Raw genomic sequence first — 20,017 nt, 5'->3', positions numbered from 1 at the left:
GGCATGAGTGATTGAGCGAGTGGGACATCATTTTGCATGTGTCCTAACAACAATGGAGAAATAAAACAATATGTGGTAAAAAAAATCCAAGAACGCCAAGTGGACAAAGCAGATTGGACAAAAGAAAGCTTACTACATCAAAGAGTTTAACCCAACTTGGGAACAAGAGGAAAAAAACAAATCTAGGAGCAACTATTAAGGGAAAAGCAAGATTGTTCATTGCATAGTTGAGGACCTGGTCACATCATCTAAGATGTGAGACCAAGAAATAGACTATACCCAAGGAAGTTTGGGAAGGATAGCTTGCATTTTCTAGAGTAAGGGGGTGGGGGAGAAAAAATGGCACTTCATGATAGAATGTGCAACTTATGAAGATATTTGTACACAATATGAAAAAAAATTGAAAGTTAGCAGCCTTCACAAACTATTTGAGGAGGCAATGATCAACAAGACAACTAGCTTCTTGGTCAAGATCCATATTAGAAGATCCAACATTGAAAGAAGTTCAAAGATAACTTAAGGATATGGATCTCGGTCCCTTAGAATGCCTAGTCTTGCAGACTATTAAAAATCTTCCATTTCATTGTATTTCATCTATAAAAGGCAAGGGTGTGACTGATTTCTTCTTTTTTCTATTCCATTTTTGAGCTAGCAAAGTGTATTTCCCTTCAATTCTAATGAGAAGACAATCATAGGTTTGAGAGTTCAATACTACGTACTTCTAAGTTGACCTAATGGTGGAGAGCTTGTAATCTTGAAAGAGAGGTCACAAGTTCAAATCTTGCAGGGTATGTATGCCTCATTTGTAGAACAATTAAATGCCTCTTACATGGAGTACAAGATCGTCCCATACATTATAAGCCATCTATAGACCCAAAATCAAATTGCTCGATATCAAGGACTATAAAAGGATTCATTTCACTTTTCAATTTTGTTTGTAGATTCTTGTATTGCGAATCAGAAATTTGGATAGGATTTATCAAGTTTAATTTTCTTACCGTTTTAGAGTTTACTTTTCCAAGTGCAGCGTCTGCTTACTATGGTCTGAAAATTAACAAAAGCAAGGGTGGCATTAAGATTTTCTAGACAAGTTCATTAGTATGTCATACTAACATTGTTCATTAGTATGTCATACTAACATTTAAAGGCAATCACTTTGTCTAACATTGATGTCCAATAAAACATGCTAGGACACAAAACTTCACTATTAGTTGCTTGAATTTACGAGTACTTATATTTTTTGGAAAACATTTGGAGCAAGATTCATGAAACAAGCCATCTAGTGTACTGTAATAACATTTTTAGGCAATCACATTGTGTTACATTAGTATTTCAATGTATACACTACAACTATGATACCAATCCTAGTTTAGGTTATAGTTTGGGTTTGCTAGTTCAGTTCAAAGATTCAAGGATTGGGTTTGTACATGAAAAAAATATAAAAATCTATGTTACACGGGGACGCATCCCCACCCGTCAAACTATTGTCCTCGTCCCATGAGGCATCTCAGGGACGGGGGGACTTTATGGATGTCCCCTAGCCATCCCTCCCCAACTGAGAAAATGCAGAAACATCCCGAAACACATCCCTGGAATCGGGGATAGTAGGAAACTCATAGGGGACATCTACCTGTCCCTGATGTTGCCAAGGATGCCTCAAACATCTCTTATTGTCTTAGAGACAGCCAGGCATCTCCTATTGAAGACCTCAATTTTAAATAATGTTTTTAAAAAAATCATTCATAACCAAAGAAACAAGAATCGCCCAAACTTGCCCAAACTCGGCGAGTCCGGGTCAGAGTCATGCCTCCCGAGTCTGCTGAGCTCGGACACGGACTCGGCCAAGTCCAGGAAGCAAAATTGCCAGACTCGCCGAGTTGTGGCAAGTTTGGCCTAAAATCGCCAAACTCGGCGAGTCCAGTGCTTGAAACTCGGCCGTTGGCTGGGTCAAATAAAATGACAAAAAAAAACATTTTAAAAAGTTTTTTTTAAATGAATGATCTCGTCTTTGTTCACTACAACCTCCGGCTGAGAATGAGAAAAATTAGGGTTACAACATGTCAGCCAATAGAAAAATAACACCCGACACCTTTATTAAATAATAAAAGTCTTTTTGGTGCTGCCCCTTGACTCCGCAAGGGGCGATGCCCCTTGACCCCAAACCTCCGTCAAAAAATATGGGGGGAAATTGCGTCGATAGAAGTAGGGAAAATTTAACCTCTGAGTTTGACACTAATTGGATCGACCAGGTAGATATAGAGGTTGAGACTGTAGCCATGGCAGAGGAGGAGCGGAGAGCACGAGCAGAGACAGGAAATTCAGAGGCAGATAGTGACACAGATGTTCCTGATGTTGGTGAGCATGGCATGGTGTCATGGGGAGCAGCTATGGTTGTCAAATCATCCAGGACCTACCTTAGACGCCTTCGCAAGGGGTTGGGGCCGGAGGTTGCAGGCTCCTCTGAGCCATAGGCTTGTAGTTGTATTACCTTTGGTATTTGTATGGAACATTTGATGATGATCATATGATGACATGGATTTTTTATTCCATGAGTTTTGTAATATTGTATACATTTGACAATATTTATATATCTATGTTTGTTATTTCCTTCAGCTACAATTTGCGTTTATGCTTATGTGATTGATGTATACTTGTGTATGTAATCAAATGAGCAGAGTTTGATGATGTTATTGTGTCTTCAAGGTGTATTCAATAAAGGGTGAATGAAACAAATTTTAAATCTTTAAAAATCTCTAAATTTCTTGAGTTTTTCACTTTCCAGAGTCCAACCAAGTCTGACTCCGAGTCCCGAGTCCAAGTCTGGGTCGGCCTTGCCGAGTCCGAGTCCCGTTGCTTTGTTCATGACACATTAAAAAAAAGAGTGTAAAATATATCATAACAACAATATAAGATGACAACATTATAACAGCAGTGACATATCATGATTCAGATTCACAGTTAATGATATGACTTATATAAGTTATATAACAGTTAATATTAACAACAATAATTTGGACTTCTGATTTTATTGTTCAAAAAAGCATCAAACTTCAAAATTCTTGATATGATATTAGAAACAGTTATTATTGTTAGTTGCAAAAGAGATTAAAGGTGCATTTGCCATGATTTAGTATAGTGTGGTGTTGTGTGAGAAGTACAAACAATGGCATGTTTCTTTTTCAATTTTTTCTAAAAATAGCGACTTACTAAAAGTAGTATGTAAGCAGTTCCAAAATAGCAAATTAGGATTAGTTGACAGTTTGGGAAATAATAATGAATTTAATGATTTGGTTGGGATTATAATACTAGTTAAATGCCAGATATATTTGAATTTCAATATTTTCCCTCCTTTTGGTGTGGGGATTTAGGAAACTTCACATGACTTGTCTTTTTGGCAATTAATGGTTTTTTTTAAGTTTTAAGAAATGACAAGTTTCTTTCGAAGTTGTAGAAGTCTGGTGACACATGGAAAAAGTAAAGTTTCCTTTCCTTGGGAGTGGCATTTCAATGCCCGAATTATGTTTTTGAATGTGGTTTTGCTTGTGCATGAATTTGGCTCCGTTTCGGATTATTCTTGTTGCAGATTTTGCTAAGCTTAGCTTGTTTCTTCAATGGCTGATAAACCAGTGGAGAAGGAGACTGTAGAACAGGATCTTCAAAGGTTTCTAAGTGATCTAAGGACAGGAGTCAAAGGATTACCACGTGATCTAAGATAGGAGTCAAGGATTACCATAGTGTAATCGTATACAGAGATTACTGTTGACGTGTTTTTTGTACACTATCAAACACAGAATAAAATACCTAAAGGGTACCTTATCCTCTCTTGAATAAAGCCTCTGAATGCTGAAGATATCGCGAAAAGGATCGATCAGGGTGACTTCAAGGTTCTTCGTTGTAGGATCTCTACGTGTGGATAAGCTCTCTGTGGTATGATGTGATTTGCTGGAATCACAAGGGGACTTACACTTGATGATTAAACGTCTAATTTGCTTTTAATATTGCTGGAACACAGGATTTTACTAGCTTTGACTTGAAAAAAGGAAAAAAGGACAAGGGCGAGGAAAGGATCTAATTCTGATACTAAGAATGTAAGAGCAATGAATGATCTTTGATGAAATTCTAACTAAGTCTTGTTTTGACATCCCGGGACCATCTCCACAAGGTTAGTGCGATCTTCGAAGGAAATCTTTATGATGTTCAAATCATCACTACAGGCAATAGACACCATCAAGCTGATGCATATCAATGAAGAAGCGATAATTGAAGTTAAGCTTAAGCTGAATGATTCCAGTTGACTACACAAGGCAAGTCTGCAATCAACAAACTGCTAGTAGTATGGACATACGAATTTCACCATCAATCAAACACATTTCTTCCACTCATTTAATAACCTGAAATCAAATATGAGAAGTATAGAGACCATGCAAATTGTCGAATCGACCCATAAATTTCACCATTTCTTCAATGAAGTTTTACAAGTCTTTTACAACAACATCTTGGCAACAATCTTTGCCTTCTCTCTCTACCCTACTCTAATTGCTATTCTATCAATTGACTATTCACCTCCTAACTATTCTCTATCTATCTTCTTTCTAACTCCCTTTACAAAATGAAGAGTCGGGGCTTATATAGTGCCCTTAAAACAATTCAATGGCTAAGATCAATTTGAGATCAATGGCCAAGATTCAACAATGAAAACCCTAATTAGGGTTTGTTACAACCATTACATAACATTTAATCCTTGACCAATGATAAAATTACATCCTTAGGACACATGTCTTCTCTGGAAAATTCGACCAATAGATAGTTGGGGTAGGTACATAGAAGTTTGTGCCACCTTCCATGAGTTAGGTACATTGAATCTGGACATGCTGAGGTGGACCAACCCGACTGGAGAAGTGATGACTGGGATGCCACCTCGTCTGACACTCGTAATTTGGTGGATATTCAACTTGACGTTGCTGAGAAGCTAGCTTTAATTAACTCTTCTGGAACTATCTGCTCCTTCAACAAACCCTTGCTCTGACTTACTTTGTCTTTGATGTGCAGGATGATGATGTACCTCGCCTTGGAATGCTGGATTGGAAGAAGTCATTCCTGATGATACTTGACCGAAGAAGGCCGTCCTTGTCGATGCTAGACTGGAGGAGGTCGCCCTTATCCTTGCTTGATCTTCTTTGATGATACTGAGCAGGAGGAGATCATCTTTGTCCTGGACCGGATCTTCTTTGATGAGAACTTGCCGACTTGTAGATCCCCTGGGCTTTGGAGTCACCATCATGATACCTACACAACATTTCAAGATTAGTAATATATCTTGAAGTCTAGAAATTAAACTTAAAAGGAAGATTTAAGATTTTAACTAGGAAACCTCATGATAAATCTAGAGTTATCATTTCCTAATTAACCATGCAATACTTAGACTTTTCTAAAAAAAGTGCCCAAAAATCAAACCTTGAACAAGGATGCTAGATGATTTTGCCATACCTCCTCTTGAGTATTAAACTCTAAGAAATGATGTAAAAAAATGGATTTTGCTAGGCAAAATTGTAGATCAAAGTTCTCTCTTGGATAAAATGCGCCTCCTTTAGCCTTCAAAAGAATCAACTCCACTTCCCTCTAGTCTCCAACACTTGAAATAAATTCGCTCCAAGCAAACCAGATTTCGCACCTCCAATTAGCTCTCCAAATTCGCTCTTAAGGCAATGATTGAATGATTTGAATTGTGGAAAAACACCTCCAATATATAGAGCGCTCACCCCTTTGCTCCCTCTAGGCCGACTTGGCAAAAAAGAGGTTAAAAATTGTTAATTTTAGTACTTTCAGATTGAATAAAACTCAGAAAATTAGATTTAGATTAATTAATTTATTGTTTTCAGACTTTAAGCATAATAAAGGAAATGAAATGCTAAAGACAATGCACAGTTACCCTGGGAAAACCTCCTAGGAGGAAAAACCCAGCCAAAGGATCCTTAGATCTGATTTATGATTTAGAATTCAACAGGAAATTACACACTTATCTGGATTTACAGCCACCATGAGGGAAAAATAATTAGGTTACAGTCCTCCTTATCTGATTACAGCCCTTTAATGGAGTCTTCAATATTGGATGATGATCTGCTGTCTCTAAGGGAGTTCGCTGCCTTCAATGTAAGGTCTGCTGCTGTTTGATCAAGTTCGCACCCTCCTATTTTGGGTCTGCTACAACATGTGAGGTTCGCTGTTTGCTGGTTGAAGTCTAATGCAACCCTTATGAAGTTCACTGCCACTATATGGAAGTTCGCTGCCACTATATGGAAGACTTTGATCTTGCTGAATGCATAAGTATAAATTTCGCTCTTCACCAAAGATTATTTTTCAACATTAAACTTGATTGTGCTAATGAGAGGAAAGTGTTGCATTTATAGGTGACATATAGTTTCCTAATCATGTCGGCCTCCTTTATACTTTAAACCATTTTATTGCTTTCCTTTTAATTTACCTTGATGGGGTCGGCCCTATCAAGGAGGCGTGTTTATTTGAGTGTGTGGCGAGCAAAACTTTGGTGCCGTGTGGTGATGGGCCTAGCCCTATATGAAGGGGGCGGATTCCAATGTTGCCTAAGGCAATAGGAATCCGCTGGCCCTAAGTACAACCAACACTCCCTTTTAATTAGGGAATAGAATCATAATCATAATCTTCCAGCTTGCACACAAGCATAGACTGGATCCACCTTGCATTGCTCACAGAGGGTGGAGAGGATCCTTTGCTTACCATCTTACATTGCTCGCAGAGGATGGTCATAGGTTACAATACCATCTTACATGGCCCGCAGAGGATGGTTTAAAGGTTACAATACCATCTTACATTGCCCGCAGAGGATGGTTTAATAATTTATACTTCTCCCTGAGAAGTTTACAATACCACCTTACATTGCCCGCAGAGGGTGGTTAACATTTACAATACCATCTTACATTGCCCACACTTCTCCCTGAGAAGTTTACAATACCACCTTACATTGCCCGCAGAGGGTGGTTAACATTTACAACACCATCTTACATTGCCCGCAGAGGATGGTTTAAGAATTATGCTTCTCCCTGAGAAGTTTACATTACCACCTTACATTGCCCGTAGAGGGTGGATTTATACAATACAAAGTATCACTGCACTAGAGACTCCCTCTCAATTGGAGATTCATTTTCCACAATACCAAGTCTATCCCTGAAGTACACAAACTTCACTTTTGCTAGAGGCTTGGTAAGAATATCTGCAACCTGCTCATCAGTGCTGACATACTTCAGCTGTATGGCACCTCTTTGCACCATGTCCCGAACATAATGAAAATGAGTTTCCACATGTTTTGACCTGTCATGAAACACTGGATTGTTAGACATTTTAATACAACTCTGGTTATCACAATGAATGACTGTAGGATCCCATGGTTGACCAAACAGTCCAGCAAGAAGCTTACGAAGCCATACTGCTTCTCTGGAAGCTACACTTGCAGCAATATACTCAGCTTCAGCAGTGCTCAATGCCACTGAGGATTGTTTTCTGCAAGCCCAAGAGATCACTACAAAACCCAAGCTAAAGCAAATACCAGAGGTACTTTTCCTGTCTTTAACGCTTCCAGCCCAGTCTGCATCAGAATAACCTTCCAAGGTTATTGGAGTGTTAAGTGGATACTTCAGCCCAAACCCAATAGTGCCTCGCAAATATCTTAGGATATGCTTGGCAGCAACCAAGTGAACATGCTTGGGTAGGCTCATGACCTGGCTGAGAGCATTCACAGCAAAACATATGTCTGGTCTAGTATTGACTAGATACATCAGAGATCCAATCAATTGTCGGTACTCGGATGGATCTGCAAAATCAGAGTTAGCTGCAGAAATACTCAACTTCTTTAAGTTAGATTCCATAGGAGTAGACATTGGCTTACAATCCATCATCCTAAATCTTTTCAGAATGTCAATAGTATACTTTCCTTGACTTAGAAAGATTTCGTTAGATCTTTGCCATACTTCTAAACCTAGAAAATAATGCATTAGACCTAAATCTTTCATTTCAAATTCAGAAGCTAGATCTTTCTTGCATCCAATAATAAGTTCATTTTTACCAGTAAGAAATAAGTCATCCACATAAAGAACTAAAATCAACATTTCATCATTTGCAATTTTAAGATAAATGTTAGGGTCAGCATCATTTTTACGAAAGCCTAGACTTAACAAATATTTATCAATTCTTTCATACCAAGCACGAGGGGCTTGTTTAAGACCATAAAGAGCTTTCTTTAACCTGCACACGTGAGTTAATCTATCCTGGATCTCATATCCCTCAGGTTGCTCAATATAGACTTCTTCCTCAATGACACCATTGAGAAAAGCAGTCTTAACATCCATCTAATGTAGTTTCCAACCCTTAGTAGCAGCAATAGCAATGATCGTTCTAATGGAGGTATATCTAGCAACAGGGGCAAATGTTTCTTCATAATCTATGCCTTCCTTTTGGGAAAAACCACAAGCTACAAATCTAGCCTTATATTTTTCAATACTACCATCAGCATTATGTTTAATTTTAAACAACCATTTAGAGGAAACAATGGTTTTACCTTTGGGTCGGGGCACAAGGTCCCATACATCATTCTTGATGATTGACTGATATTCTTCATCCATAGCAAGCTTCCAGGCATGATGACTTAAGGCTTCTTCAACATTGCAAGGTTCAGTTTCAATGAGATTACACATTAAGGAAACATAGTTGGAAAATACCTGAGGTCTATTAGATTCACGGAAGGTGCCACTTGGAGCAGCAAATCTTTCTGCTTCTTGAATGGTGTTTCTTACCCAAAGTGGCCTCTTTTTGGAGACGATAATGTCACTGGGAATGTCAGTGGGATTCATGGGCTCAGGGGGATCATCATGATCCTCTTGGGATGGAGGTTCAACTTGCTCCCTCTGAATCTCACGGTTAGTATCAACATTTGTATTTTGATTAACATTAGATTCATCAATAACACAAGAGCCTTTCGATTTCTTAAAAGCAATGTCTTCTTCAAATGTAACATCCCTACTTACCTCAATGTACCTTTGACCTGGGATGTAAATCCTGAATGCCTTGGAGGATTCACTGTATCCGACAAGCATGCCTTTCTTTTCGGAGGGTTCCAACTTTGATCGCTTTTCTTTAGGTATATGAACATAGACGGGACTTCCAAAGATTCTGAGATGACTGATGTCTGGTTTGGAACCTGTGAAAGCTTCTTCCGGGGTCATGTTCTTTAGAGCACGATGAGGACATCTATTATGTATATATACTGCAGTTCTCGAAGCCTCAGCCCATAGAAAAGTCTGAAGGTCTTGATCGTGGATCATAGCCTTTGCAGCCTCCACAATGGTCCTATTCTTTCTTTCAGCGACACCATTTTGTTGAGGATTGTATGGAACACAAAACTCCCTCTTAATTCCTGATTCAACGCAAAAATCATGAAAGCTTCTGGAGGTGTACTCACCTCCATTGTCAGATCTTAAACATTTAATTCTTTTACCAGAGGAGTTTTCAGATAATGCTTTAAATTCTTTAAATTTACTTAACACTTCATCAGATTCTTTAGATTTCAAGAAGTAGATCCAAGTTTTCCTAGAGAAGTCATCTATGAAGATTACGTAATAAAGAAATCCACTAGGAGATGCCATAGACATAGGACCACATAAATCAGAGTGAACAAGTTCTAGTTTGTCTTTAGCTCTATTTTCGCTTTTATGAAATGGACTTTTAACATTCTTACCAATAGCACAACCTTTACAAATGTTATCATGAACTTGACTGAGTTTAGGCATACCTTTGACTAACCTTTCAAGTGATGGAAGAGCTTGGTAATGTAGATGTCCAAGTCTTCTATGCCATAGCTCACAGGATTCCGGGACCTCATTAATGAGGGCTTGAATAGGGTTAGTAGAGAGCTTATAAAGACTATCATTTCTATGACCAATTATACGAGCAGATTTGAAACTAGCTTTCTTAGACCAAGCAAGAACTTTTCCTTCAGAAAATGCAATTTGATAACCTTTATCTTCTAGGGCAGAAATGGAAATTAGATTTCTTTTAATTCCAGGAACAAACAGTATATCACTGAGATGTAATGAAATACCAGAATCTAAATTTAGAGAAGTAGAACCAGAACCTCTTACCGAATAACGAGCATCATCACCAATTACCACGTGAAGACTGGTATCCTTTTCTACAAGACCTGAAAGGTGGTCACAGTAACCTGTGATGTGTCTGGAAGCACCACTATCAATCAACCATGTATTGCTATCTGAGGGAATACTACTAGATAGGGCAGATATGAATAGGAAGTCATCATTGTGTTCTGAAACTTCATTTAGGTTAGCTTCACTTTGGTTAGGGTTAAACTGGCATTCCTTAGCATAGTGACCGAATTTGTCACATCTAAAGCATCGCACATGCGAAGTATCTCTTGGTTTCTTTCAAGGGTGTTGGGAACTAAAAGGTCTTGATTCCCTATTTCTTTTAGGATAAGGTTGCTTCCAATTACCCTTTTTCTTGCATTGGGCAGCAAGCATGTGATGCTCATCTACATGAGGGCTCTTGGATTGACCTCTTGTGAAGAGGCGAGACTCTTCTTGGATGCAATCATTTTTAAGAGGATCAAGGGAAGGTAGCTTAGACCGGCCACTTATGGTTTGGATAAATGATTCCCAAGAGAAGGGTAGGCCATTAAGGGCAATCATGACAAGGTCTTTGTCTTCCATGTTATGACCAATTAAACCTAGTTGATTCTTTAGTTCTGAAATTCTCATGAAGTAGGAAATAACAGAATCTTCTTTAGCCATTTTGATATTAAGTAGTTGTTGTCTTAACGTAATTGCCCTACTAAGATTGTTAACTTCATATGTACCTTGAAGATGGCTGAACATTTCCCTTGCAGTGGTGAATGAGGCAATAGAGGTGACGAGGTGATCTTTGACTGAATCAATGAGGATCTTCCTAGCCTTGACAGCATCCTTTATGAATTGTTTTAACTCAGCAGCATCCGATGGCACAATTAGCTCTTTTTCTTCTATGAATTGGAGGAGGTCTTCTTCCTCGAGAGCCAACTTGATTCGAACTTTCCATGCAGTAAAATTTAGATTCCCATCAAGCCTATCTTCAACTTTCAGCCCCATTGACCTGATTTGCAAAAACTACAGCAAGCTGAAAATAAAGGTGAACTGAATTTTAAATCTGAAGATTAATCTAACTAATTAGCTCTGATACCATGTTAATTTTAGTACTTTCGGATTGAATAAAACTCAAAAAATTAGATTTAGATTAATTAATTTATTGTTTTCAGACTTTAAGCATAATAAAGGAAATGAAATGCTAAAGACAATGCACAGTTACCCTGGGAAAACCTCCTAGGAGGAAAAACCCAGCCAAAGGATCCTCAGATCTGATTTATGATTTAGAATTCAACAGGAAATTACACACTTATCTGGATTTACAGCCACCATGAGGGAGGAATAATTAGGTTACAGTCCTCCTTATCTGATTACAGCCCTTTAATGGAGTCTTCAATATTGGATGATGATCTGCTGTCTCTAAGGGAGTTCGCTGCCTTCAATGTAAGGTCTGCTGCTGTTTGATCAAGTTAGCACCCTCCTATTTTGGGTCTGCTACAACATGTGAGGTTCGTTGTTTGCTGGTTTAAGTCTAATGCAACCCTTATGAAGTTCGCTGCCACTATATGGAAGTTCGCTGCCACTATATGGAAGACTTTGATCTTGCTGAATGCATAAGTATAAATTTCGCTCTTCACCAAAGATTATTTTTCAACATTAAACTTGATTGTGCTAATGAGAGGAAAGTGTTGCATTTATAGGTGACATATAGTTTCCTAATCATGTCGGCCTCCTTTATACTTTAAACCATTTTATTGCTTTCCTTTTAATTTACCTTGATGGGGTCGGCCCTATCAAGGAGGCGTGTTTATCTGAGTGTGTGGCGAGCAAAACTTTGGTGCCGTGTGGTGATGGGCCTAGCCCTATATGAAGGGGGCGGATTCCAATGTTGCCTAAGGCAATAGGAATCCGCTGGCCCTAATTACAACCAACAAAAATAAATAAATTTCCAAAAAAGGGGGGCCGACTTGGCAAAATAAGTGAAAATAAGGCCTTGTGCGCTCTATATTTAATTTTAATTTAATAAAAATTAATTTTAAATGCCTTCAAGATAGAAGTTCGATTTTTTAAGGCTTAAAATTAATTTATTAAATGCCAAAATTTAATGTCAATTTAATCTTAATTTTCCACATGCCTTCAAATTAGCAATTTTAGCGGCCTAATGCAATTTTGAGAATATTAATTTTTTAAAACAAGGCTTATTGAGATTTCATGAGGATTTCGCCCTAGACCCTCTTTGAGGGTCAGGAGCAACTTTTGATTTTTAGCCTTAAATATTCCACATTTCAACTTGAAAATCTCCTGGAGGGTAAATTGATATCCCGTTAACGTGTTGCACTTCAAATTTGACATTTTTTGTGAGGAAAAATAGGTGAAAATGCAAATTTCGCTCTGGACCTTCACTGAGGGTCAGGAGCAATTTTTCATTTTTTGCTCAAGTTTAGCACTTTTCAACCTCCAAAACTTCTTCAAAATGTTTCAACTAGGTCCTTTCACGGAATTGCAAACTTAGCCCTATCCAATTTTGGAGAAAAGGTGTGTTTTTGAAGTTTCTCGCTGTGGGCCTGTTGACGTGTATTTTATACACAATCATACACAGAATAAAATACCCAAAGGCATCTTATCCTCTCTTGAGAAAATAGTCTCTAACTGCTGAAGATCTGCAAAAAGGATCAGTTAGATGGACTCCAAGGTTCTTTTAGTGGGGTCTCCACGTGTGGACAAGCTTTTTAGTGGTATGATGTGATTTGCTGTTTCCTCCAAGGCGTCTTACGGATTCCAAAGGCTCGAAGATTCTACTAAACTAAAAAGGAACTTTCAAAAAATAGCAAAAGGATAGGGTTTAAGGAAGTCTAATCTAGCCTAACCCTATGAACGACTTAGCGTGAATGAGATTTGGCAAGACTCAACCAACTTCAATTTTGCCATAAGATAACAACTCAATTGAAATTAGTGCGATCTTCTAAGGTAATAATGATGTTCAATGCATTAAAGACCAAGGACACTACTACGAAGGTACATATCCTAGATACGAGAATGCTTGAAGGTTAAGGACTCAAAATGTTCTCCAGTCGACCACGCAAGGCGTTCCTACAATCAGCAAGAAGCTAGTGGTTTGGATTGCGAATCCCACCAAATATCAAATCTCACACTTAGTCTTTCAAATTAACAAACTACTTTGATTGAGCGTGATTCAAGTACATCCAACAACCATGAAGATAACTTAAGAAATTTGCAACAAAACACCATAACTTCAATATTTTATTGATTTCCAAGTCATCATATACAACAATTGCTTGAATTTCTCTCTTCAAGACTCAATCTTGCTACAAAATAAAAGTTGCTTCTAACTCTAATCTCTCTATTTCACTCTTATCTGACTATTCGACTATTAACTATTACACTATTCTCAAAAGAAATGAAAAATGGGGGTATAAATAGCATCCCCAGTTACAATGAAAGGTCCAGATCGAAAATAAATCAACGGACAAGATCATGACACCTAAACCCTAATTAGGGTTTGTTACAAATGACCTCCTTTTTACTGAACAATATTAAATACATAGCCAAATATTAAATTTGGCACACAAAAAATCTAGGAGGTATCAACCAATGAGAAATAAGATGTCATGTCATCTGTAACAACCTTTCATCTAGAATCTTATTCCCTTTCCAATTCTCTTTCTTAGCATATGCAATGAATTTTGTCACGATTCCTTCGATTTCTGTGATTGGAATCTCGGGAAGATTCTTGATACTCTCTTCTAAGTGGATGACCTGATCGAATGCATCTAGAAGAGCTGCGTCCCAAGTAGGTTCAAGTTCCTTTGTTCTATCAATCAGGAGCATGGTGGCATACATCTGATCATACTGCTCATCTGTAACATCTGCGTCCTTACGAAAGATGATCTTGATTCTATCCTCAAATTCTTGTATATCCACATCTGTCTCGACCTCGATCCTTCTGCCAAGAATGGTACGAAGTACCTCAAATACTCTGTCCTGGATCGGATTGATCACCTCCTCAACTTGACCACATCTAACACTGATGTCCTCGAAGAGAACACTCTTTATATGGAGTAAGGTTGACCACTGAAACAAACTGTGAGAATCACCCTCCAAGATCCTCTCCTGTGCTAAAATTCTTCTGGATGTATGTCTTATTACTTTCAAGACAGGGATGACAACGTCCTTGGTATGGGCAAATGCAGCTACTGTTGCCATCAATCTGTGGATTATCTCAAGGACTTGGATAGCCTGATGGGTGATCTTCGACATCCTTGAAACAAATTCTATGGCCACTGTGTGAGATCTATCCATCCAACTACATGTACGCTGGACCAGGTTCCTGAATCTTTCTGCTTCATTGATCGATTGAAGGGGCAATGCCTGCACTGGTGATCTAACTGGATCCTGACGTCCCAAAGGTTCATTGATGTGACTAAAATATGTCCTCCATGCACCGACCTCTCTCTCCAGCTTTCTATTCTTTTCTACTTCTTCTCTAAACTTGTCCTTCAATGCCTCAAATGTGTCGGTGGCATCATCTAAAGTCTGCTCTACTGTGGATGGTCCTAACTCAAAAGTCTGTACATCATAATCTTCTGCTAGGATCTCACCCTCATATTTATCTGCTGCCGGTGTAGCTATCTGCAGTTTTCTAGATCCAGTCTCATCTCGAATCATCTTGGACATCTTTGTAGCCTTCTTCTTTTCTGTTATCACATGTGAACGCCCAACAAGGCTCTCTAAATCAATTGCACTGTCCTCGTCCTCTACTACGATCACCTTAGTCAATCTTTCCTTCAACCAATCTGGGATATTCGATCTTGTCTCTTGAACTTGAATTTCTTTATGTACTATTTCTTCTTGTCTGGGAGGAGATGTTACTTCATTGTCCTCTTCTAACTCATAATCTTGGAGAGATCCATCTGATGAAACATGCTGTGCCTGTCCTTCCTCCTGTCTGTCATTCTGTACCATCGACTCCATGGACTCTTCCACTCGAACTGTTCTATCCTCTGGTCTGGAAGAAGTACCCGGTGTCTGATCTTTGTTGGCACCTTGCTTTTTCTTGGAAGGCTCTTTCTTTTCTGATCTTTCCTTTCTCTTCGAACCTCTCGAATGGAGATTGCCCTCACTGGCACATCGAATGTTACCTTCACCTGAATTCCTAGGATTAGGATTGCCTTCACTAACACTGGCTCCACCTTCGGCTGGTTTCTCTTCCAAAGTAAAAGACATAGCTATGCCTTGTTCTCTCAACTTCTGATGTTGAACGTCTACCCATCTGCGAGTACAAGACAAGACTGGTGCCATCAAATCATCTAAATCCACGACCTCAGGTTCATTCCAATTCAAATTTATTGTTTTGCTTTCTCTATCATATGAAGACTGGATGTGCCTGCCGTTGTCCTGAGCTTGGTCGGCCACTCTGTAAATCCTGCATTTCCTGGTGAAATCCAAAGGCAATCTAGACTCTTGAGTAGCCAGTTCTTGTTGATTATGCTTAGGTAAGCATCTGGATCATCATCGTACACTGATCTGGCTCCTTCAACGCTCTTATATATCATGTCCCTGTGCTCTGGAAGATGGAAAGCTTCACTTATGGCTTCCTCTGAAAGGTACGCCAAAGTGTTTCCCTCATTGGACACAATTGTCCTGGACTGTGGATTGTAGTGACGGGCACACTCGATCATCAACTCGTGGCATTGAATAGCTGGAGGAAAACCGGCCGCCTTGATGATGCCACTCTCTATTATTCTCCGGGCGACAGGTGATGGCTTGCCGATGTAAGGGACCTCTCGGAACTTCTTCGTGCTAAAGTTCCCCAAGTTTGTATCTCCAATGTTGCTCCACTTCGACACGATCTTGGTCTCCACCTCTTCGGTCTTCTGATCTTCTTTCATGAGAGCCGAGCGGCTGGTGGATGCTCCCGCCTTTGGGGTCGCCATACCTACACAACATTTCATTATTAGGACTAGATTTTGCAATAAATAGCGTAAATAAGAGAGAAAAGTTTTTTAGGAAACATCATGATAAGTCTTTAGAGTTATCATTTCCTAAAAAACAACGATTGAGCTAAGAGATTCAAAATTCAAAATTTCAAAATTTAAAATATGACGACGAATGAATAAAGCAATAAAAATAAATCGCCATACCTCGATAGAGAGCTAACTCTAGAATGCAAAAACAAAATTCGCCTAGGCAAAATTGAGGTATAAAATAATCTTCAATATGATCTCCTCAAAATTGACTTTGCCACCTTTGGAGTGAACGTGATCTTCAAGTATCGCCTTAGACGTGGTCTTAAATGATCTTCAAATTTGCCCTTGACAAATCGCTCAAACAAATCCTCCAAGTCTTTAGCAAATTCGCCTTAATGTATCCTCAAGTTCGCATTTGGTGTGGTCTTCAAATTCGCACCACCTTTTGATAACTAAGCACCACCCTTGGTTTGAATTCGCACCACCTTTGAACACACTTCGCACTATATTCGCCTCTCCTCAATTCGCATGAAGAAAGGTAAAAATGATTATGTGAAAATGAAAATTTCCACTCCCCTTATATAGCGCTTCACACCTTTACCCACTTTGGCCGACTTGAATAAATAAAACCATTTTTTAAATGATTTTCAATAAAATAACAAGGCCGACTTGCTTAATTAAGCGCTCCAAATCGATTTTTATTAATTAATTAATTAATTATAAATGCCTTGCGTTTTTTAAATGTGAATTTCGATTTTTAAATAAAGGCAAAAAATAATTAATAAAAGATAACGCCATATTAAATGCTAAATAAAATGGATATTCAATTTTTAAATCGATTTAGCATTTGAGGAAAATTCGAATTGTTTATTTTGACGCCAAAACTGGAAAACAAAGGGATGTACCTCATCGCTCTGGTCCCTTGGAGAGGGACAGGAGCGATCCATGACTTTGGTCTCGATTTTTTGCATTTCTTACGTCCAACTCCTTCATCTCCACGTTGAAAATCGACCATCTCGATGGTCTCTCGAATTTGATTGCCTTGTGTGCGCATATGGGTGTCCTTTAAGTGCATATCGCCCTGGTCCTTGTCCAAAGGACAGGAGCGATCTATGTTTTTCACGTTCATCTTGCATCTTTTAATTTCGATCTTTCATCGTTGGCGAATAACATACTTTACTTGTTCCTTTTGCGCTTGATTCATTTGTCTTCATTATGTGTTTGGTCATTTTAAGGGGTCATCGCCCTTGTCCCTTGGAGAGGGACAGGAGCGATCCATGTCCTTTTCCTTGACCTTGGCAACTTTACACTTTGATCTCCTTTGCAATGTCCTCTAGACGCCGTCCTTCGTTCTTCCTAACCTTGCTTTGCTTTGATCTTGAAGGAACGTGAGTGTTTTGATAAGATCGCCCTGGTCCTTGTCCAAAGGACAGGAGCGATGTGAGGCTTTTACATTGTTTGGCGATGTTTGGACGTTAAAAACCCTTGCGAATTATCTTCATACGATGCCTTGGACCCTCTAAAACATTGCGAAGTCTTGTCCTTACGTAAATTTTGCATGAAATGGCCAATGCATTCAACATCGCCCTGGTCCCTTCCTGAGGGACAGGAGCGAACTAGGCTATAGGGTGCGAATTTCATCATTGTGACGACCTTTGAATGTTTGTGCTTGCTAAAAAAGTCTTGAAGTGTCCCTCGCCACCTTGACTTCACTTGGATCGTCTTTGAACTTGCGTAGGAAGCAACATCATCCTTGTATCGCCCTTGTCCCTTGGAGAGGGACAGGAGCGATCCTCCTTTTGTAGCCTTTATCTCACCTTGCCAGGTTCCGAGTTTATATTCAACGAACTCGTCCTTCTTCACTCTATTCGTTCATGCCTTGACATTGTTTGTAACTTTGCAAGAAAATCAATTATATCAAAAATCGCTCTGGTCCCTTCCTGAGGGACAGGAGCGAACTAGGCATTTAGCACTGTTATGGACGTCCCAAAAATCTTCAATTTATATTCAACGCATTTATCTCATGTTTTTCCTTGTTTTTGAACGTAAACTTGCCTTGACATTGTCTGGATTTTGCATAATGAAGGAAATCGCTCTGGTCCCTGGGAGAGGGACGAGAGCTACAAGGTACCTCGCCCTGGTCCCTTGGAGAGGGACAGGAGCGATTTGGTCAATATAGGTCATTCTCCTTCGTTTTTGCATCTCAAATTATATTCATTTGGCAAAGCATCTTCCTCTGGACGTCCTCAAATCATTAAGTCTTCGAAATCTTGCAAGGACAAGGCAAAATTGAATTTGTAGCTCCGGTCCTTCACTGAGGGACAGGAGCGATTTTCCTCCTGGAGGCATTTTTGTGCTCATGAAAATCTTCAATTTATATTCAATGGAAAGATATCGCCGTTCTCCATCACTTCCAACTCGAAATTTGTCTGGACTCTGCAGGGACGATGAGATATTTGAACATGAGCTCCCGTCCTTCACTGAGGGACAGGAGCGATTTTGCTCCTACAGGCCAAAATAACATGATTTTTCACATTTTAACACTTCACGAGGCGAAAACAAATCAATTCCAATGCCCAGGATCAAAATCAAAAAAGGTCAAAATTTGGTCAAAATATTCAATCGGACAAAAATTCACATTTCACCTTCGACACTTAGACAAATTTAAGCTCTGCATTAACATTCCTATTGAAAATTAGACCATTTTGGCGAATTCATTGCATTCAAAACTTGCATCCTAGAAAAGAAGCTCAAAACTCTCAAAAACGACTGGATTCCGGCTTGAAAAGGCAAAATTTAAAACCCTAAGGCTTGACCCTAAATCCAAACGACTAACTAACTAACAAAACCCTAAAAAACGAAAACAAAAACGAACGAAAAACAAGCAAAAAGAGGGGGTCCCCATTTGCGATGGGGCGATGTGTGAAATGGTCACAACAGGGCCCTCTCTGAGGGTCAAGAGCGATTTTTGCAATTTAGGCTTGATTCTTCATCATTTTTCATTCAAACTTCATTCATCATTTGGCAATGCCTTCCTTTAATCCACTCCAACCAAATTCGCTTTGTTGTTGCATGGTAAAATGAGGATTTTCAACAATATCGCTATGGGCCCTCTCTGAGGGTCCGGAGCAATTTTTCACTGTGGGCCTTCACTGAGGGTCAAGAGCGATTTTTCATTTTCTGACCAAAATCATCAAGTTTTAAAGGCAAAATAATATTCATCCTGCTCTTGGAGGTCTTTTCTCCTTGTCCAAACCTTGCCTTAGCACCATTTTGAAGAAAACATGCATTTTTTGAAAATCTCGCTGTGGACCTTCAATGAGGGTCCGGAGCGATTTTTTGGTTCTAGGCAAATTCCTTTATCTTTTAATCTTCAAATCACCTCCAAGGCATAACACATCACGTTCTCCTCCTGTCCAAGCAAGATTTTACCTCAATTCTTCAAACCAAGGAGAGAAAATTGGAAAATCGCTATGGGCCCTCTTTGAGGGTCGGTAGCGATTTTTGTAATTGCCTTCAAAATATTGATTCTCAATGATTTCTTTTCACTTCAAGGCTTTTCAAACATCGTTTCAAACCCATGTCTAACCTTAGCTTCCCTCAAACTTGGGTGAAAAAATCCCATTTTAGGTTTCTCGCTGTGGGCCCTCTCTGAGGGTCCGGAGCGATTTCTCGCTGTGGGCCTTCAGTGAGGGTCGGGAGCGATTTTTTCAATTTGGGTTGATTTCTTCTTGTGTTGATCCTCCAAATTATATTCAACGGATAGAACATGCTTTCCTTCATCCGTTCCAATCATAAAATCACTTTGATCTTGCAAGAATAATGCATATTTGAAAATCTCGATGTGGACCCTCTCTGAGGGTCCGTAGC

The 20,017-nt window shown here is 39.1% G+C and overlaps 1 protein-coding gene across 6 annotated transcripts in view; it reads right to left on the bottom strand.

The window, feature by feature from the left end:
* The window catches only part of LOC131035868 (sterol 3-beta-glucosyltransferase UGT80B1), a 182,506-nt gene that overhangs the window by 111,391 nt on the left and 51,098 nt on the right, over positions 1 to 20,017 (bottom strand). Inside the window, exon 1 of one of the 6 annotated variants that reach the window (XM_057967622.2) lies at positions 5,063 to 5,344. The exons of the other annotated variants lie outside the window; for them this stretch is intronic. Coding sequence (XP_057823605.2) covers positions 5,063 to 5,281 — 219 coding nt within the window. The 5' untranslated portion in view covers positions 5,282 to 5,344. Of the gene's footprint in view, positions 1 to 5,062; positions 5,345 to 20,017 lie in introns of those variants that run through there. 6 annotated transcript variants of the gene reach the window in all.

This window comes from Cryptomeria japonica, chromosome 8, assembly GCF_030272615.1.
Source record: "Cryptomeria japonica chromosome 8, Sugi_1.0, whole genome shotgun sequence".
NCBI lineage: Eukaryota > Viridiplantae > Streptophyta > Pinopsida > Cupressales > Cupressaceae > Cryptomeria > Cryptomeria japonica.
Note: the sequence above shows the minus strand (reverse complement) of the source record. Positions and strands in the feature narration are given on the sequence as shown.